General features: G+C 44.3%; 1 protein-coding gene across 2 annotated transcripts in view; it reads left to right on the top strand.

The window, feature by feature from the left end:
- TMEM59L (transmembrane protein 59 like) overlaps positions 1-6,531 on the top strand; it is a 33,039-nt gene extending 26,508 nt beyond the window's left edge. For both annotated transcript variants that reach the window (XM_084825410.1, XM_084825409.1), the window contains one exon: positions 5,732-6,531. In XM_084825410.1, the coding sequence (XP_084681536.1) occupies positions 5,732-5,893 (162 nt within the window). In that variant the 3' untranslated portion in view covers positions 5,894-6,531. The remainder of the gene's footprint in view (positions 1-5,731) is intronic.
- Positions 6,532-16,428: the final 9,897 nt, after the last annotated feature.

Raw genomic sequence — 16,428 nt, 5'->3', positions numbered from 1 at the left:
ATTCTAAAAAAATCTGAATGCCTCTCCTAAGGCTTAGCTACTGGCAGTAAGAGATTTGAGCTAAAATAGGCTGGTATTTGGGGGTGTTGAGGTCCTGCCTACTTTGCCTCTGGTCCTGCCCATTACTGGAACATGGCCCCCAAAGCTTCCCTGAAATGGGATGTGGCCCCCGGGAGAAAAGAGGTTCTTCACCTCCTACTCTGGAGCAAGACAGAACAAATTTGCTCCATCTTCTGCGTGGCAACTCTTCCAAGATTTTAAGGCGGCTATCATATCTCCTCTTAATCATCTCTTCTCCAGGTTTAACATACTCAAGTCCTTCAACTTATCCTCATAGGACTTGGTCTCAACGTCACCTCTCACCAGTGTCATCCCCTTCCAGACATGTTCTGCTCAGGTAGATCCATTGCTGTCTCTCCTTAATTGCACTAATGAGATAACAACAAGTAATGACAGAGAGATAAACAAACAAATAAATATTATTATTGTTTATTTGCTTTGTTCCTCGCCTTTCTACCAAGAAAACAATGGCACTTGAGGCAGCTTGCAATCTTAAATAAAGCTTGATTAAAACAATAATAAAATAATTTATTACTTATTTAATAGATTTATATACTGTGGTCATGAGCTAAACTGTGAAGGGACACCCAAGACGGGAAGGTCATGGCAGAGAGGTCAGACTAAATACGATCCCTGGGGAAGGAAACAGCAACCCCCCCCCCAAGTATTCTTTCCATGAAAACTAAATGGATCAGTACAACCAGAGATATCAGTATACCATCGGAAGATGGGACTCCCAGGTCGGACGATGGTCAAAATGCTACTGGGGAGGAACAGAGGATAAGTTCAACTAGCCCCAGATGTGATGTTGCAGTAGCTCAAAGCCGAAAGGACGGCTAGCAGCCGATGGTGCTGGTGGTGAACGACGAATCCGATGTTCTAAAGATCAACACACATTAGGAACCTGGAATGTAAGATCTATGAGCCAGGGCAAATTGGATGTGGTTATTGGGAAGATGTCAAGATTAAATATAGACATTTTGGGTGTCAGTGAACAAGAGGACCACAGAAGAAATGGAGTAGCCTTCACAATTAATCATAAAGTGGCTAAAGCAGTGCTTGGATACAATCCAAAAAATGATAGAATGATCTCAATTTGAATTCAGGGTAAGCCATTTAACATCACAGTGATCCAAATATATGCCCCAACCACAGATGCTGAAGAAGCAGAAGTAGATCAGTTCTATGAGGATCTGCAGCACCTACTGAATAATACGCCAAAAAAAGATGTTATTTTCATTACAGGAGGCTGGAATGCTAACATGGGTAGTCAAACGACACCTGGAATTACAGGCAAGCATGGTCTGGGAGAACAAAATGAAGCAGGACATAGGCTGATAGAATTTTGCCAAGACAACTCACTGTGCATAACAAACACTCTCTTCCAACAACCTAAGAGACGACTTTATACATGGACTTCACCAGACGGTCGATACCGAAATCAGATTGACTACATCCTTTGTAGCCAAAGGAGGCGGATATCTATGCAGTCGGTAAAAACAAGACCTGGAGCTGATTGTGGTTCAGATCACGAACTTCTTATTACACAATTTAGAATCAGACTAAAGAGAATAGGGAAGACCCCCAGATCAGTTAGATATGAGCTCACTAATATTCCTCATGAATATGCAGTGTTGGTGAAGAATAGCTTTAAGGGACTAGATTTAGTAGATAGGGTCCCAGAAGAACTATGGACAGAAGTTCGCGACATTGTTCAGGAGGCGGCAACAAAAAACGTCCCAAAGAAAAAGAAAACCAAGAAGGCAAGATGGCTGTCTGCTGAGACACTGGAAGCAGCCCAAGAAAGAAGGAAAGCAAAAGGCAACAGTGATAGGGGGAGATATGCCCAATTAAATGCAAAATTCCAGAGGTTATCCAGAAGAGATAAGGAATTATTTTTAAACAAGCAATGTGCAGAAGCGGAAAAAGATAATAGAATAGGAAGGACAAGAGCCTTCTTCTAGAAAATTAGAAACATCGGAGGTAAATTCCAGGCAAAAATGGGTATGATCAAAAACAAAGATGGCAAGGACCTAAGAGAAGTAGAAGAGATCAAGAAAAGGTGGCAAGAATATATGGAAGATCTGTATAGGAAGGATAATAATATTGGGGATGGATTTGACGGTGTGGTCAGTGAGCTAGAGCCAGACATCCTGAAGAGTGGGGTTGAATGGGCCTTAAGAAGCATTGCTAATAACAAGGCAGCAGGAGATGATGGTATCCCAGCTGAACTGTTTAAAATCTTGCAAGATGATGCTGTCAAGGTGATGCATGCCATATGCCAGCAAATTTGGAAAACACAAGAATGGCCAACAGATTAGAAAAAATCAACTTATATCCCCATACCAAAAAAGGGAAGCACCAAAGAATGTTCAAACTATCGAACAGCAGCACTTATTCCACATGCCAGTAAGGTAATGCTCAAGAAAAGTTTCAGAAAAACATCTATTTCTGTTTTATTGACTATTCTAAAGCCTTTGACTGTGTGGATCATAACAAGTTGTGGCAAGTTCTTGGTGGTATGGGGGTACCAGGTCATCTTGTCTGCCTCCTGAGGAATCTGTATAACGACCACGTAGCAATGGTAAGAACAGACCATGGAACAACGGACTGGTTTAAGATTGGGAAAGGAGTACGGCAGGGTTGCTCTCACCCTACCTCTTCAACCTGTACGCAGAACACATCATGTGACGTGCTGGGCTTGATGAAGCCAAGGCTGGAGTTAAAATCCCTGGAAGAAACATTAACAATCTCAGATATGCAGATGATACCATTTTGATGGCTGAAAGCGAGGAGGAGCTGAGGAACCTTATGACGAAGGTGAAAGAAGAAAGTGCAAAAGCTGGGTTGCAGTTAAACTTCAAAAAACCAAGATTATGGCAACTAGCTTGATTGATAACTGGCAAATAGAGGGAGAAAACGTGGAGGCAGTGACAGACTTTGTCTTTCTAGGCGCAAAGATTACTGCAGACGCTGACTGCAGCCAGGAAATCAGAAGACGTTTACTTCTTGGAAGGACAGCAATGACAAATCTTGATAAAATAGTGAAGAGCAGAGACATCACACTGACAGCAAAGGTCCACATAGTGAAAGCAATGGTATTCCCTGTAGTAACCTATGGCTGCGAGAGCTGGACCGTAAGGAAGGCTGAGCGAAGGAAGATAGTTGAACTGTGGTGCTGGAGGAAAATTCTGAGAGTGCCTTGGACTGCAAGAAGATCACACCAGACCACGCTCCAGGAAATAAAGCCAGACTGCTCACTTGAGGGAATGATATGAAAGGCAAAACTGAAGTACTTTGGCCACATAATGAGAAGACAGGACACCCTGAAGAAGATGCTGATGCTGGGGAAAGCGGAAGGCAAAAGGAAGAGGGTCCAACCAAGGGCAAGATGGATGGATGATATTCTGGAGGTGACGGACTCGACCTTGGGGGAGCTGGGGGTGGCGACGGCCGACAGGACGCTCTGGTGTGGGCTGGTCCATGAAGTCATGAGGAGTCGGAAGCGACAGACCGAATAAACAACAAACATACTGTGATCTATATTTAAAAAATCTCTGTGCGGTTCACAAGGAAATTAAACACATTAAAATACATCATGATATGCAAATTTAATAGGGATAAATGCCAAGTTCTGCACCTTGGAAAAAGAAACCAAATGCACAGTGACAAGATGGGGGATACGTGGCTCAACAACACTACAAGTGAGAAGGATCTTTGAATTGTGGTAGATCACATGCTGAATATGAGCCAACAATGTGATGTGGCTGCAAAAAAGGCAAATGCTATTTTGGGCTGCATTAATAGAAGTATAACTTCCAAATCACATGAAGTACTAGTTCCCCTCTACTTAGAACTGATTAGGCCTCATCTGGAGTACTGTGTCCAGTTCTGGGCACCACACTTTAAGAAGGATGCAGACAAACTGGAGAAGGTTCAGAGGAGGGCAGTGAAGATGACCAGAGGACTGGAAACAAAGCCCTATGAAGAGAGACTGAAAGAACTGGGCCTGTTTAGCCTTTAGAAGAGAAGACTGAGGGGAGATATGAAGGCGCTGTTCAAGGACTTGAAAGGCTGTCACATAGAGGAAGGCCAGGATCTCTTCTTGTTCCTCCCAGAGTGCAGGACACGGAAGAATGGGCTCAACTTACAGGAAGCCAGATTCCGGCTAAACATCAGGAAAAACTCCTGACTGTCAAAGCAATATGACAATGGAACCGATTCCCGGGGGGGGGGGGGGCGCTCTCCCACACTGGAGGCATTCAAGATGAGGCTGGACAGCCATCTGTCAGGGATGCTTTGACTGGGATTCCTGTATTGAGCAAGGAGTTGAACTCGATGGGTTTGTAGGCCTCTTCCATCCCTACTATTCTATGATTCTATGATTCATTAATACAATTAAAATACATAATAGCTACTAAAACATGGATATAAAACATTAATAAAAACATAAAAGCCAATTTAAAACCACTACAACACGTAATTACAAACAAACATACTGGGCAGCACGCTCACTTAGGGTAGGCGTTTGTAAAGAAATGGGTCTTTAACTGGGGCCTAAAGCATAGTTGGCGCCTCCCAGATACCGGGGAGGAGATCATTCCATAAGTTGGGTCAGTGGAGGCTGGTGGCTCCGATTTCGGTGTGGGTGTGAATCCATTCTGGGTTTCAGTCAGAACCAGCAAGAACTCCAAAGGAGCTATCCAAAGTGCTGAACCCTATCCACTAAAAATGGTTTCAGCACCTTGAATTAGAGTTCTGGCTGGTTCTGACTGAAACCCAGAGTGGATTCACAGCCCAACTGACTGGTGGAGCCATCAACCCTCACTGAATTGGGTGCCAGCACTGAGAAGACCCACTTCCAGATTGCTGTGAGATGGCAGATTCAGGTCACAGTATAATCAGCAAGGCCTCCTCTGATGGTCTTAATGATTGCACAGGTCTGACGTGAGGAAGGCAATCTGACAGGTAACCTTAAAACACAATAAAAATGCAGCAGTAACAGAGTAAAAACAGCATCCAACCCAACAGACCCACTTACATGCCAAAGGCCTGCTTGAATAACAACAACAATAATAATAATGGCCACCAGAATAGTTTGTGCTACATTCTACAGGCAAGAAAATATATAATGAAATATTGGTTTGATAAGTTACAGGATTGTTAAAAGGTGTGGCAACAATTACTTCTTCTATGCCTGTTCTAGAAGAACAACTGAGATTAGATGGGTTCCATAGAAAGTGGGAGCCTTTTACTAATTTTTATTTTGTTGTTGTTGTTGTTCGGTCTTTAAGTCGTGTCTGACTGTTAGCTCTGTAATAATAGTGCAAGGTGTTTGGATGTGCCGGTGTGTTTTTCTCTATCATGAGAAAATGATATTTTAATGTGTTCATTCATGTATTGCATTTATAACCCACCTTTCTTCTACAGAGCTCATGGTGCTGTACCTGGTTCTCTGTCTCCCCCGCCCCGACACACACACCTGCCTCCGGCCCAATTTTATAAAAGCAGGCTTCCTTCCTGAGTGGGGACTTGAACCCATGTGCCTCTGGTTGTAGTCTAACAGGCTAATCAGTATACTGCCCTGGCTCACAAGGTTAATACAGTATCCTAAAATATCCTCTGTCTGTGTCTGTCTGTCTCTCTGTCTGTTTGTCTCTCTCCTTTCTAGCCCCTGAGCATCAATGGAGATAAGGAATACCTCGATGACTTGGATGGCCCTATGCCATATTCTTTGCGCCCCGTCATTGCCGTAGCCATCTGCCCAGCTGATGAGAACGAGGAGGCCGACCTACTGCCGGTCAAAGTGGATTTAGATAAGACTGCTCTCTAAGAGCCCCTTTCCCCTGGTGACGTTGACTCCCCATCAACCTCTCCCTCCTCCTGCCACTCCCCTGGTTTCCTTTCAGTGTCCCTTACAAACTCACCCTGAACTTTCCACTTTGTAGCCTCACATCCAGTCACCTGTCACCCAGGTAGGGCATTTTGGAGCCAGAACGCCCAAATTTTTCACCAGCAACGACATCTTGGGTTTGGGAAGAAGAATGGGGCATCAAGATGCTTGCTTTCAAATGACCCCCATTATACCTCCATGAATTGCATTTTTTTTAAATGACCCAGCATTGGACCATCTCCAACATAAGCTCCTGGAGAGAGTCTTGGGGTCTTTTTTGGTTTTGTCGATTTTCACGGAGGATGGCTGTTCGTTTTCCTTTCACTCTGGCTAAATTCCAGGTGGGTGGGCTGCAGCTTAGCAGGGAGAGCATGTGCTTGGCCTGCAGAAGGTCCCGGGTTCAATCGCCAGCTTCTCCACTTAAAAGGATTAGGTAGCCATTGATGGGAAAGGCCACTTTCTACTCGGTCCTTGGAGAGATCTTGTCAGTTTGAGTAGACAGGGCTAGTGGGTCAAACGGGCCGGTGGCCCGACTCAGTAGAAGGTTGCTTCACATGTCCAAAGGGAGGAGGAAAAACAGGCAGAGGTTGACATAAGCAACGAAGGCGCTGGAAGGTGCGCACGAGTTCTAGATTCCAGGGGGAACATCTGGACAGGGGATTGGTTTGTGGGGCACAATTTGGCCATCGGCGTGTATTAATCTCCACAGGAAGGCAAGTTTGTGCGGCATATCTGAAGCAAAAGAAGTGCAAGCAAGAGAGGTGATCAGAACCTTTTTTCTTCCCCAGATTTGCGCAACTCCACAAACAGATGTGAGGAGGGGGCATAAGCATCCTATTGTTCTAAAAACAAGCGATAACTTATGAGGCTGTATGAAAACTGTGTAAGGATCGTTGCCCTCTTTCTCCCAAGACATCGGAGGTGCACCTCTGATATTTTTTCTTCTTCCCTGTCAACAGTTTTATTCCTATTCCTCCCTCCCTCGCCGTGTGCTTTCTTGGAAGGTCATGGTCTCTTTCTCTCCCTGACAGCATGGCGTTTCTGCTGGGGATTCGGGGCTTGAACTGGGATCTTTGGGGCAAAAGGCTAAAATTGAGCCTGGTTGAGCTAAACAACTGAGATTAGCTGCGTTGCCGCCCCTGGGATCCCAGTGAAGGGTACCCCCTGCTGCCACACCATCAAATGTGGTGCCGAAATTTGGTAGTGGATCAGTGGCAAAAAAGTGCCAATTTTGCTTGAAAACAAGTCACACGGGGACCGTGCAGCTTGTTTTCAAGCTAAATCACTTTCTCAGCCAGTGCCATGGGCAATTCAACGGTGGCAGTGGGGGCCCTACGAGCGAGGCTGGGGAGGATGTGTGTGGTCTACCCTGGCGGTTTAAGCTAAGACTTGAACCCAAGACCTCTGGGGTCAGAGTGCAAGGTTCTGCCACAGGGCCCAGCAGTTATCCATGTTCTTCTTTCCTCAGGACTGAAATTTAGGAGAGATTAGATGCAGTAATTTCCCCCTCCAAGGTCACTCAAGCATGGTGAATTTTGCTGTAAAATAATTCTCCCCTCCCCTCATCCGCTGCCCCAATTTGTTTCAGCTCTAGAGTCAGTTCCTGTAAGGAGCTACAGAGCCCCATTGGGGTTATGCCAATATTCTACTTCTTTCTTTTTTTTAAGTAAGGCCCTCATTGATGGATGCATGGCACCTTGCGACCCCAGTATGTATTCATAGGAAACACCCATTCCTCAACTTTTTCCCCTCAGGCATCTCATCCCATTCATGGGTATACCACAGATTCAAACACTTCATATCTCTTGAACCTGTGTTAGAATTTTTGTTGGGGGGAGTTGTTTTATTTTTGCACTGGTGGCCATTGGGTTCCCAATTCTCTTTCCGGCCCGGTATGCAACTTGTGATGTTGTCTAACACCCCTCCTACGGCAACAGGACGACATGTCGGCTTTGATCGCTTGTAAATTCTGCCTAACGCTCGTTTCTCTGTACATAGATTTAACTTATTTCCGTTTTTCTCTTTCAACTCTGTAACTCTCCCCTACCCACCACCCCCAATTAGCTGAGGAGAGATTTCTTAAAACTGTCAGATGGAGTAGCTCAGTCTGTAGAAAGAACTTTGCTCATCAAAAGAGAGTGAGATTATTCCCACCTTTGCTTTAGATAACCTTCTACGATCTTTTGAAGCACTTAACTCGTAAATGCATTCCGACATATCTGGTGTGGGAACAGTGTTGGGAGGTATATATTTCATGTATCTTTAACGTGTGGTTCATTTGTCTATCTTTCATCAAAGCTTCTGCAGTAGATCACCAAATGTGTAAAAGCTAAGCTACATCCACTCCATCTTTGTCCTCTTGGGCTTCTTTTAATTCCGTTAGAGTTGTTTCCCACCACCGCCTTTTTTTGGAGGACTACAATAAGATAAGACTTCGGTTGAACTCAGGTGAGGCAAGCTGGAAGGTCATATCTATCTATCTATCTATCTATCTATCTATCCTCTAATAAATCTTTTTGTCTGTCCTGGAAGTGTTGAAGAGAAATGGTTTGTTTAGTTTATTAATTTAAAAATAAAATAAAAGCTGTGAAAAGGAACTGGCATGGATTTTTTTTAAAATTCAGAGGCGGAAATAAGATTGCTTTTTTTAAAAAAGAGACTACATACCCACCCAGACTGCATGGTCTCTTTTAGGAGAATCTTAAGGTCAGAACAGGTTGCAAATATGTCCAGGTAAATTATTAGCTTGCAGAAATATTGCAGGTCTCTTCCCCAATTTCACGGATTGTGTGTGAGTTCTAACCTATTTGATTCAGTTGGCGTCTGATTGTATAAATCTGCGTATGTTTGCATATGAATAAAACTGGTTAGGAAGAACAAGGCATACTACCTTTCCTTTTGGATGACTCATGTATATATTGTACAAGGTGTCTTAGAAGAGGCACCCCATATTCAGCAAGAGAAAAACAGGAATGCTTCTTCTTATATAAGATATTCCCTCCTATTTGAGAAAGATGTGGGAAAAGTTATTGTTAATAACAATAACAATAGTTCCCACACCTGTGTCAAATAGGAGGGAATATTGTACAAGGTGTCTTAGAAGAGGCACCCCATATTCAGCAAGAGAAAAACAGGAATGCTTCTTCTTATATAAGATATTCCCTCCTATTTGAGAAAGATGTGGGAAAAGTTATTGTTAATAACAATAACAATAGTTCCCACACCTGTGTCAAATAGGAGGGAATATTGTACAAGGTGTCTTAGAAGAGGCACCCCATATTCAGCAAGAGAAAAACAGGAATGCTTCTTCTTATATAAGATATTCCCTCCTATTTGAGAAAGATGTGGGAAAAGTTACTGTTAATAACAATAACAATAGTTCCCACACCTGTGTCAAATAGGAGGGAATATTGTACAAGGTGTCTTAGAAGAGGCACCCCATATTCAGCAAGAGAAAAACAGGAATGCTTCTTCTTATATAAGATATTCCCTCCTATTTGAGAAAGATGTGGGAAAAGTTATTGTTAATAACAATAACAATAGTTCCCACACCTGTGTCAAATAGGAGGGAATATTTTATATATTAACTATCGCACTATTGTAGTGGTGACAGTATTGTTATTGTTATTGCTGCTGCTGCTATAGTATGATCTATGTACATAGCATTTTGTAATAACAGACCTGACAGATCTCTGTCCTCATGGGGCTTACAATTTCAAAACAGACACGGGAAAACGAGAGAGGAAAGGGAAATGGAGGCAGGGCTAAATAGGGGAAGAGTATATAATTACTGGGATTACAATGTACTTCAGTTTAGTTGCCAATAGGGCATTAGGACTAGAGGGTTAGGACCATAGGAAGCTGCCTTTTACTGAGTCAGACCCTTGGTCCATCTTGTTGATACGGACTGACAGTGGCTCTCCTGGGTTTCAGGCATTTTACTGCTCCTTACTATTTCTTTTTACTGTAGTTGGAAGTCCCCTCCATGGATCACTGCCTTGTTGTGGCGAAGGGGCTTGCGTAACTCAGTGAAGCCACAATCTATGCCGTGCAGGGCCACCCAAGACGGACAGGTCATGGCGGAGAGTTCTGACAAAATGTGGTCCACTGGAGAAGGAAATGGCAACCCACTCCAGTATTCTTGCCAAGAAAACCCCATGGAACGTATCACAAGGCTGAAAGAGATGACGCCGGAAGATGAGCCCCTCAGGTCGGAAGGTGTCCAATATGCTACTGGGGAAGAGCAGAGGGTATTTCCAAGTAGCGCCAGAAAGAGTGAAGCGGCTGGGCCAAACCCGAAAGGACACTCAGCTGTGGATGTGTCTGGTGGTGAAAAGAAAGTCCGATGCTGTAAAGAACAATACTGTTTAGGAACCTGGAATGTCAGATCAATGAATCAAGGCAAGCTGGAGGTGGTCAAACATGAGATGGCAAGATTGAACATCGACATCTTGGGAATCAGTGAACTCAAATGGACAAGCATGGGCGAATTTAATTCAGGTGACCATCATATCTACTACTGTGGGCAAGAATCCCTTAGAAGAAATGGAGTAGCACTCATAGTCAACAAAAGGGTGGGAAAAGCAGTACTGCGGTACAATCTCAAAAATGATAGAATGATCTCAGCATGAATCCAAAGCAAACCATTCAACATTCAAGGCAAACCATTCAAGTCTGTGCCCCAACCAATGAGGCCGAAGAAGCTGAGGTTGATCGGTTCTATGAAGACCTACAACACCTTGTAGAACTAACACCAAAAAAATATGTCCTCTTCATCATAGGGGATTGGAATGCTAAAGCAGGAAGCCAAGAAATCACCGGGATAACAGGCAAGCATGGCCTCGGTGTACAAAATGAAGCAGGACAAAGGCTCATAGAGTTTTGCCAAGAGAACACGCTGATAATAGCAAACACTCTTTTCCAACAGCACAAGAGGTGACTCTACACATGGACATCACCAGATGGTCAATATCGAAATCAGATCGATTATGTCCTTTGCAGCCAAAGATGGAGAAGCTCTATACAGTCAGTCAAAACAAGACCTGGAGCTGATTGTGGCTCAGATCAGGAGCTTCTTGTTGCAAAATTTCAGCTTAAATTGAAGAAGGTAGGGAAAACCACTAAACCATTCAGGTATGACCTCAATCATATCCCTTATGAATATACAGTGGAGATGAGGAATAGATTTCAGGGATTAGACCTGATAGACAGAGTGCCTGAGGAACTATGGATGGAGGTCCGTAACATTGTTCAGGAGGCAGCAACTCAATCCATCCCAAAGAAAAAGAAATGCAAGAAAGCAAAGTGGCTGTCTGATGAGGCTTTACAAGTAGCTGAGGAAAGAAGGGAAGCGAAAAGCAAGGGAGAAAGGGGAAGATATATCCAACTGAATGCAGATTTCCAGAGAATAGCAAGGAGAGACCAGAAGGCCTTCTTAAATGAACAATGCAAAGAAATCGAGGAAAACAATAGAATGGGAAAGACTAGAGATCTCTTCAAGAAAATCGGAGATATGAAGGGAATGTTTTGTGCAAAGATGGGCATGATAAAGGACAAAGAAGGCTGGGACCTAACAGAAGCAGATGAGATTAAGAAGAGGTGGAAAGAATACACAGAAGAACTATACAGGAAAGATTTTAATGTCCCTGATAGCCATGATAGTGCTGTCACTGAACTTGAGCCGGACATCCTAGAGAGTGAAGTCAAGTGGGCCTTAGGAAGCATTACTAACAACAAAGCTAGCGGAGATGACAGTATTCCAGTGGAGCTATTTAAGATCCTAAAAGATGATGCTGTTAAAGTGCTGCACTCAATATGCCAGCAAATTTGGAACACTCAACAGTGGCCACAAGACTGGAAATGGTCAGTTTACATTCCAATTCCAAAGAAGGGCAATGCCAAAGAGTGTTCAAACTACCGTACAATTGCGCTCATTTCACATGCCAGCAAGGTGATGCTCAAAGTCCTACAAGCTAGGCTTCAGCAGCATGTGAACCGAGAACTACCGGAAGTACAAGCTGGGTTCCAAAGAGGCAGAGGAACTAGAGATCAAATTGCCAACATTCACTGGATCATGGAGAAAGCAAGAGAATTCCAGAAAAACGTCTATTTGTGCTTCATTGACTACGCTCCAGCCTTTGATTGTGTGGATCACAACAAACCGTGGCAAATTCTTAAAGAGATGGGAGTACCAGACCACCTTACCTGTCTCCTGAGAAACCTGTACGAGGGTCAAGAAGCAACAGTAAGAACCAGACATGGAACAACCGATTGGTTCCAAATTGGGAAAGGAGTATGACAAGGCTGCATATTGTCACCCTGCTTATTTAACTTATATGCCGAGTACATCATGAGAAACGCCGGGTTGGATGAATCACAGGTCGGAATTCAGATTGCTGGGAGAATGAAAACAACCTCAGATACGCAGACGATACCACCTAATGGCAGAAAGCGAAGAGGATCTAAAGAGCCTGTTGTGGAGGGTGAAAGTGGAGAGTGCAAAAGCTGGTTTGAAACTCAACATTAAAAAAACTAAAATCATGGCATCTGGCCCCATCGCTTCCTGGCATATAGAAGGGGAAGAAGTGGAAGCAGTGACAGATTTTATTTTCTTGGGCTCCAAGATCACCGCAGATGGTGACTGTAGCCATGAAATTAAAGGCGCTTGCTCCTTGGGAGGAAAGCTATGGCAAACCTAGACAGCATAGTAAGAAGCAGAGACATCACCTTGCTGACAAAGGTCCGTCTAATCAAAGCTATGGTTTTCCCAGTAGCAACGTATGGCTGTGAGAGCTGGACTATAAGGAAGGCTGAGCGCCGAAGAACTTTCTTTCGAACTGTGGTGCTGGAGAAGACTCTTACGAGTCCCCTGGACTGCAAAGGAGAAGCCATGGTGAGCTTTGAAGGTGAAAATGGGGGATCTGGCAAGTGGTCTGGAAGCCAGTAGGGTGGGGGGACAAGCAAGGTATTCTTTCCCATTTGAGAGAGACTGCTTGGGGGAAGAATGTCTCTTCTACAATAGAAGCCATCAGCTGCAATTTTAAGTGTGTTGCAAAATGATGCTCCTCTGACTGTAGAACAAAGTAACACTCCCTGCAAGCAGGAAGCTTGCTGCACAGGAGGGAAAGGGTTGGGCCAAACGTGTTCTGGCTGCTGTGCTTAGCTTTGTTTGCGGCAGGGAGGTTTTCCCAATGTCAGGGTGGGAGCGGCGGAAATATTAATAATGGCCCATCCTTCCTGCAGTTTGAGGCCATGCTGGCCAGGGATGATGGAGCTGAAGTCCAGCACCTCCAGAAGGCACCAAGTTGGGAGAGAGTCAAGTTGCGTATCCCTTAGGAAACCCGAGAATCGTCATTCTTAAGCACGCCACGCCAATTACAAGATTTGCCCTCTCTTTTTTCCGGGAAAACTTTGCATGCTAAGGACTTAGCCTCTCTGGACACAGCAGAACGGTTTCTTGCCAGCTTCAAGAAAGCCACTGTTCAGGCCTTTGCAGGAGCTGAAATCCAAACCCTCTCTGTGCTGCAGCTGCAATCGTATTCCTCGCGCCGTGGAGGCTGGAAGTCTGCTTTTGGCCGCCTGGGTCCAACTGCGCCTTGGTAGGTCAGCCCAGGACAAGGTTCCTTCACTCTTGAGGCCTTCAAGGGGAACTTGAACGAGGAATCAGAAGCCTCGTGTGAAGCAATTTCAAAAATGCTTCGAAGATCAGGAACGTGGCATCCTACAGTATGGATACTTTGCCTCTGACTTGAGCTTCAGAGGAGAAAAAGGAATGTTCTGCAGAGCACAGGCTGGTTATTATTTTTACCATCCCACACTAGCAAAGTGCACTTGATTATTTATGCATTTATTAGATTTCTAGACTGCCCAATAAATGCAGTAATGCAGATAGGTAATTTTATTTATTATTCATTTATTAACATCTATATACTGCCTTGTGCGCTAAAAAGCCATCAAGGCAGTGCACAAGAATTTAAAACAATAAAAACTTAAAACAATAAAAACAAGAACACTAGGAACAGTAAAAAAAACATTGAAAACTACACGTTTTAAAAAGCTAGACTGAAAAAAAAGTGTCTTTACGCCCTTACTAAAAGCCAAGAGAGTGAGGGCCAATTGTAGTTGTTGACAGAGCACATTCTGTAGTTTGGGGGCAACACAGGAGAAAGTCCTTTCATGACGGCAATGTGTAGATTTTCATTAAATGTGTAGATTTACACATCCTGCTGAGTTTGGGGCTCCTGCAGCTCATTCTGCTGACTGGGACCCAGTACATCTGCACAAAGTCCTACCCTGACAGCACCAGCAAATAGGTGATGCTCTCTGGGCAGTTCACAAAACAAAACTTCAAATAGTAAAACAGAAAATATAAGTACCCAAAAAGTTTTAAAAGAACAGAATAAAAGCAAAGAAAAAGCCAGCAGCAGGGCAAAGATCGAACAAAACATACGAACACACTTTTGTAAAATGGAAGGGCTAAAAAGCCTGGGAGAATAAAAAGCCTGGTGCCAGAAAGACTATAATGTAGGTGCCAGGTGAGCCTCTCTGTAGAGGGCATTCTACAACTGGGGTGCCATCATGGAAAAGGCCCTCTCCTTAGTAGCAGCCTGTCTCACCGCATTTGGTGGGGACATCTGGACAAAGTCATCTGAATATGATCTTAAGGGCCTGGGCATTCCATGTTTTCTCTACGGAGCTCAGGATAGCAGATGCAGCTCTTTCCCCACTCCACTGAATCCTCACAAGCCTCTAAGCTAAGTAAGACTAAGTGAGAATGACTGGCCAAGGTCACGCAGTGAGCTTCATGGTCGAGTAGGGATTGGAATCCGGGTCTCTCTCAGACTAGTCCGATGCTCTAAACCCGCCTTCCTCAATGTGGTCTCCAGATGTTTTAGACTACAACTCCCATCAGCCACAGCCAGCACAGCCAATGGTCACTAAAAGATAGTGACTGAAACAATGTCATCCAGTAAACGAGGGGTGGGAAACGTTTTTGAGCCTGAGGGCTAGATCAAAGAAGCTCTCAAGGGGCTGCACATACCACAATTTCACTGTTAAAAGTTCTGCAGTTTTCCAACGTTTAGTTGTTATTACCCTGCGTGCTGTCATCAGCATGAACATGGCTAATTCCTTAGATGTCACTTCGACATTTTGATCTTCCCTTAGTGTTAATAGAGCCAATGGTGGTATGACATGTATGGGCTGACGTATGTTTGCCATTTCTGAAAATACAACGCTCTAAAAATGTGATGGAACAGGACATGACCACTGCATATGAATATATAAGCCTTGCTGATTTCGGTTTGTTTGTTTATTTGTTTGCAGCATTTTTACCCCACTGGTCAGCCAAAAAAGGCTTCCAGAGTGACTTGCCAATATTAAGATAGTCCCTGCCCTCAGGCTTATAATGTAAATAACGTGACACAAAAGGAAACAGAATTGTGGGGGGGGGGGAGCAAAACTCAGGCACCAGTTCTTAGTTTCAATGTTCTTAAAGGTGTTCTGTCTGTCACTCTTTCTTCCTTCTCTGGCTGATGTCTGGGGCTAGGTCTATCTCCCCCTTGCCAGGATGTTCTTCCTGGAAGACAGGTTGTTGTCGCCTCCTGATGGCCCTTGGTTCTCTGGCAATATTTCTCCAACATTTAGCATGATTTGCATTTATTATCCTTGCCAGGCACTCCAGCTTAATATACCAGCTCCTTTGACAGATCTTGAGCGTGTCAAGAGTTGCTTTTTGGTTGTTGCTGTTTTCCCTCTCTTACTCCAGCAGTGCCAGCCACCCCTCTCCTGAGCGGCACTGTGATCCAGCCCAGCTTTACACGCCAATGCTGCGGGTTTGTGTGTTTTGCTGTTATGTGTAGGTGGATGTTTTGTGCGTAAGTGCTGAAGACAATCCGCACCAGTAGGTGGGGTCTGTTAGCTGCAGCAGAGTAGAAGCAATGCACAGGCAAATGTTACTCAAATGGAATCAGAGATGGAGAAGCCACCGATCCAGATCTTTCTTCCCCCGCTTTCTGGCATTTGTTTGCTGTCAGATGGGAATTCATGTGACAGCCTTGTTTTTGCGCTAGCTCAGGGTGGGCTGTACACGTTATGAGACAAACAGAGTTACCAAATCCATGTTTGCCATATAATGGTTAAGGCAGGGGCTGGGGGTTGCGCACACAGCAGAGAACGTAAGAAGAGCCCTGCTGAATTTATTTATTTGTAAGTTTCTCTAAAGCATTTTAACCTCCATCCTCAGCTGAAACAGGATACCAGAGCAGTTTACAAATATTAATAATAAGATAGTCCCTGCCATCAAAAAGGCACAACATGAAAGGAAAAGGGGTGGGGAGGGAAGAGAGGGGTGGGGAGGGAGCAAGCTCAGGCACTGGTTCATAGAGTGCTTCCAGACTGGTGTCTCCTAGTGGTACCAGATGAAAGACATTGCGCAGCTCTTCCGTCTTTCCCTCCTTAATGGATTTCCGTGGCAA

The sequence above is a fragment of the Heloderma suspectum genome, chromosome Z (assembly GCF_057233095.1).
Source record: "Heloderma suspectum isolate Gila_16-S chromosome Z, 16-S_ref, whole genome shotgun sequence".
NCBI classification, from domain to species: domain Eukaryota; kingdom Metazoa; phylum Chordata; class Lepidosauria; order Squamata; family Helodermatidae; genus Heloderma; species Heloderma suspectum.
Note: the sequence above shows the minus strand (reverse complement) of the source record. Positions and strands in the feature narration are given on the sequence as shown.